Source organism: Berghia stephanieae, chromosome 13 (genome assembly GCF_034508935.2).
Source record: "Berghia stephanieae isolate SIO BIC M18660-M18661 chromosome 13, UCSD_Bste_1.3, whole genome shotgun sequence".
Taxonomy (NCBI): Eukaryota; Metazoa; Mollusca; class Gastropoda; order Nudibranchia; family Aeolidiidae; genus Berghia; species Berghia stephanieae.
This window is the reverse complement of record NC_088372.1, coordinates 13,156,636-13,162,058: the sequence shown is the minus strand read 5'-3', so window position 1 is coordinate 13,162,058 and position 5,423 is coordinate 13,156,636. Positions and strand designations below refer to the sequence as shown.

Below are 5,423 nucleotides of genomic sequence, written 5' to 3'. Positions count from 1 at the left end.
GTGAGATTTTCATATCGGTTTATGCAGAATTATTAATTGTTAAAAAAACAACAACAATTATCATTATTGTTGTTAACTTAAGTTTCTACGTTAACTCTTGTATGAGTAGAATCTGTGGGGTGCCGAAGTGTGCCAAATGCCATTAATGTGATAAAATTTGGCCACATTTCCAACTCAACTCTGTTTTGTTTTTAGTGGGTTTTTCAAAATCTTTGTTGTTGTTGTTTTTGTTGTTTTTGTTTCTTTTTTAAAAAATAAAAAAAATTGATTGTTTTGTTTTGCTCTTTTTTCGTCTTATTTATATATTCTTTTCAAAGATTTTGTATTATCTAGATAATAGAGTTATCGGTGACTGGGAATAATTTGGCCAACTTCGCGTAAGCATACTGTCTGTGACTTGAATATAGTCCATAATATTAATGTTCGATAGGACTTGTTTAAAGTCGTAAAATTTGAATCTAAGAAGAAAAAAGTCGATATTTGAAAGAATTCGAAAAAATAACAGAAAATAAGATAATGGCTTGAAAGCGTTTCCGTTTTATCTATTCATTAAAAATATTTTGACAGTTAATTCATATCACTACGCCATTAGATTGTCAACAAACACAAAGCCCGCCCGCTGCCCACGCCATCCTCAATAGGTTTTCAACAGTCGTGACGTCACTTCCCTCGTAATGACGCATAGTAACTTTAACTTTTTAACTGATTCTAAACTATCGGAATAATGGCGGAAGCCCTTATGAAATACTTCTCCGACGAGCATAAAAGTGTATCCAGAGGATAAAAACATTATAAATCTGATCATGTATTGACTTTTATACATTCTGATCACAAGACATGTGAAAAAGTTCAAGTCAGTATGAAGAATAAAATGTACCAATTTTCTTTGTTTAGAACCAAGCTGCTCGTTGCTGGACAGGGCGTGACATCAGACTATTGAATCCTATTAGCCGGCTGACTCTCGATCAGACGGCCAGCGATCGTAAACAGTTGTGTTGACCTGATAAATCAAGGAATTATATCGTCCATTGCAACTAAAATTACTCTTAATGACTTATACAGAAAGGGGTTGAAATGCACAGTGCACGATATTGGCACAAGAACTTTATTCCTAACCCTAACCAAAAAAAAGATGACGAACCAACTAGAAGATCTAGTGCTATGATTTTGAATATGATATAAAGACGTATTTAGTTTTTGGATATGATTTAAAATTTTGTGAAATATCTGAAATCTATAACTAGTAGTACACGTCGGTAATAGCTATTCAATATGCAATACAACAAAGAGTCTGATAGATGTAGTAGTAGTAGTAGTAGTAGTAGTAGTAGTAGTAGTAGTAGTAGTAGTAGTAGGAGGAGGAGGAGGAGTAGAAGTAGTAGTAGTAGTAGTAGTAGTATAGTAGTAGTAGTAGTAGTAGTAGTAGTAGTAGTAGTAGTAGTAGTAGTAGTAGTAGTAGTAGTGTAGTAGTAGTAGTAGTAGTAGTAGTAGTAGTAGTAGTAGTAGTAGTAGTGGTAGTAGGAGGAGGAGTAGTAGTAGTAGTAGTAGTAGTAGTAGTAGTAGTAGTAGTAGTAGTAGTAGTAGTAGTAGTAGTAGTATAGGAGAGAGAAAGAGAGAAGAAGCAGAAGAAGAAGAAGAAGAAGAAGAAGAAGAAGAAGAAGAAGAAGAAGAAGAAGAAGAAGAAGAAGGAGAAGGAGAAGGAGAAGAAGAAGAAGAAGAAGAAGAAGAAGAAGAAGAAGAAGAAGAAGGAGAAGGAGAAGAAAAGAAGAAGAAGAAGAAGAAAGAAGAAGAAGAAGAAGAAGAAGAAGAAGAAGAAGAAGAAGAAGAAGAAGAAGAAGAAGATAAGAAAGACAGAAAAAATAAGAAGAGAGATTTTTGAAAAAGGGGAAAAAGATAGAAATAGAGAAAGATAGAAGGAAAATACGAAAAATAATTTCTCACCGAATCCAATGCTGTAACCAATGACAACAACCGCAAACGTCACCATCGGCAAAGTTGGATGTGTCAGTGCCATCATGTTTTTTGTTGTTTTTGTTTTGTCTTGTTTTTTTTTTTTGTTTTGTTGCGAACGTGCCAGTCACCCACAGTGGTAATTATTAATTGCCTATGAAGTCACCAAATCTTGTTATTATTGAACTCTTCGTTATAATATTATACGCTGTGATTTTATACTTTTTATGAACTGTTGATGTTATCGCACATCAACACTAGCAGACTCTGATCTTTATAGTTTTTATAAGATAATTATGATAATGTTATCGGCAAACAGTGATAGGCAAGAATAACGCTCCTTTTGCTTTATCAAAATAAAAATAAAACAAAACTAAAACACAGACACATACTGACACAAACAACACACACACACAACACACAAACAAACAAACAAACAAAAAACCCGACAAAAAACAACAATACACTCCACCACCACCTACAACAACAACAAAAACAACAATGACAACGATAAAAAAGATCTTATGTAACCCGTTGCCCCGATCGAGTATATTATTGTGTCGGAGTCTAGGTGCACGCATTTGAAGGTCTGTTAACCGAAATCAATCATTGGCTTGATTTAACATTGTGAAAATGGACATTATTCTACCGACCCCTCTCTCCCCATAATTAAACAATAACACGTAATGATGTCACAACGGCGCTATGTGGTCTAAAATTTTATTTTTTTTTTAAATTGAGCTTTATATAGCGCAATATCCACTAAATGTGCTCAAAGCGCTTTACAAGGGGTCCCTGGTCAACAGCAACATTTAACATGTAGGACGGGACATGACGCCTGTTAGGCGATATTACAAGTTTTCGGGCAAAGACAACGCTGTTAACGGCCATTTTACACCTGAGTACGGTGAGAGAATTTGAGTGAAGAGCCTTTTCCAAGGACTCAACTATGCGCCGAGCGCGAGGCTCGAACCCAGGACCTTCCGATCCGAAAGCAAGTGTCATACCACTAGACCACACAGCCCCACAGTCTAGTGGTATGACATTATCTTTCGGATCGGAAGGTCCTGTGTTCGAGGTTCGCTCGGCATAGTTGAGGGGAAAAGTCTCTTTACTCACCGTACTTAGGTGTAAACTGAATACCTGGCTGTTAACAGCGATGTCTCTATCGGAAAGAAAAATTGTAATATTGCCTAACAGTCGTCATATCTCGTTCTACGTGGTACGTGTTGCTGTTAGTCAGGGACCCTTTGCAAAGCGCTTTGAGTGCGTTTGTGGATATTGCGCTGTATAAAAGCTCAATTTGCTGTTGTTTAAGTTTATAAAAACAATTTGTGACGGTAAGATTGTCAAGCGATAAATTCAAATTCAAATATAATTCGACATAGCAGACACAAGAAGTATCATTTAGATATCATTTTGAAAGTGTTTTATTTTTATTAAGAAATAGATAGTGAAATCAGAATGCGTCAGGGTTATCGATAGTGTGCGCTTGGCTAAGAAGCTCACAACATTACCATCTGGAAGTATAACGGACCAACACACAAAACTATGTGAAATCTTAAACATTTATAGTCTGGTTAATACAGTTTAGTGAGAATTACTAAAAAACGCGAATGGTAAAAAAATAACAAATGCCGGAGTGAAGTCAACTTCGATCTATCTATATAAAAAAAAAAAGAATAGAAAAGATTCCTTGCACCCTTGGGTTTTGAAATCTAAGCTTTGTTCCAACCGCGCACTCGCAACCTTTGCATGCGTCCGGAATTCCAAAAATCAGAGTTGTCCTTCAGAACCATTAAGCATATAGAGCAGGAGTTTGTTCAAGTTTCTCTAGGTGGGGGCAATATCAATTGCTTGCTACCCTTTTGATAAGATGCCAGATGCAAAGTATTTTCCTCGAGATCTAACAAACCCAGCTACCCAATTACTGCTTGGATTGAGATGGGGATCATAAAAAATCTCGACAACACTCGGGATTGAACTCGATTCCCTCGCGTTGTAAAGCGGGTGCATGTCAACTAAGCTACCAAGAGTAGAAGAATCTTTGAATAGTTTGAATTGGTTTGAGTGTATTTCCACAACAGCAATGAGACCCATACGATTTTAAGTGATCAGACCTGTAAATAAGTAAGTATACGTTGGTTTGAGAATATTTCTTTTACAATAACGAGCTCAACCCGGAACAATAGGCTTCAACAGTCGTGACCATAGAGAATACAGAACTCCCTAGTCTGTGGTCATGACGTCACTTCCCTCGTCATGACGCATAGTAACTTAGTAACTAGTTCTAAACTATCGGAACAATGGCGGACACCCTTATGAAATACTTCTCCGACGAGCATAAAAGTGTATCCAGAGGAGAAAAACATTATAAATCTGATCATGTTTTGACTTTCATACATTCTGATCACATGAGATGTGAAAAAGTTCTAGCCAGGATGAAGAATAAAAAGCACCGATTTTCTTTGTTTAGAACCAAGCTGCTCGTTGCTGGGCGGACATGACATCAGACTATTGAATCCAATTTGGGTGATATCAGACCTGACCTGCAAATAAGTACAACACGACCGTTCTGACTGAGACGAAAAGGAAAAAAATGGAGACATGAAACTTCGGGACTCCTTCCGTAAGTGAGTGTTCGATGTCAAGTCGGTAAACATGGCTTTTGGGAATACGCTTCAACAGTCGTAACGTCACTTCCTTCGTAATGACGCATGGTAACTTAGTGACTGGCTCTAAACTATAGGAACAATGGCGGACGCCCATGTGAAATATTTCTCCGACGAGCATAAAAGCGTATCCAGAGGAAAAAAAAAACACATTATAAATTTGATCATGTTTTGACTTTTACACATTCTGATCACAAGACATATTCTAGCCAGCATGAAGAATAAAAAGTACCGATTTCTTTGTTTAGAACCACGGTGGGCGACGTGACATCAGATTATTGAATCTTATTGATGGTATGTGTTTTAATAATATACATATCATTTCTGCCCGTTATATCAATCGAAAAAGTATACAAACAGTTTATAGATAGAACGAAGTTGACGTCACTCAAGTCTTTCTTATTTTTTCTTTCTTCATGATTATTAGGAATTCTCACTATACTGTATTAACCAGACTTTATAAACGTTCAATATTACACATACTTTTGTGTGTTGGTTCGTTATATTTCCGGATGGCAATGTTATGAGATCTTAGCCAAGCGCACATCATCTATAGATCTGAGAGAATTTAGTGAGAAGAAATCCCCCAACTGAATATCACTCAGTTGCGAAAACCCGTGTTAAATTTCAATTTTATTACATACAAACATTATGAGCGAGAGGCTGTTTACCGACTTGACACAACCTAACATAGATACGCATAGTCTTATAAAAATACCCTATTGCCACGACAGAAGTTTCGCGTCTCTACATATTAATGTCTCCGATGTGACGTAATGGGTCACCTTTTCATTTCATCAT

At 36.6% G+C, this 5,423-nt stretch overlaps 1 protein-coding gene across 1 annotated transcript in view; it reads right to left on the bottom strand.

Annotated features, from left to right (window-relative positions):
• The window catches only part of LOC144958882 (uncharacterized), a 21,798-nt gene extending 19,656 nt beyond the window's left edge, over window positions 1–2,142 (bottom strand). Inside the window, exon 1 of the mRNA XM_078891142.1 lies at window positions 1,942–2,142. Coding sequence (XP_078747268.1) covers window positions 1,942–2,017 — 76 coding nt within the window. The 5' untranslated portion in view covers window positions 2,018–2,142. The remainder of the gene's footprint in view (window positions 1–1,941) is intronic.
• Between the last annotated feature and the right edge of the window lie 3,281 nt (window positions 2,143–5,423).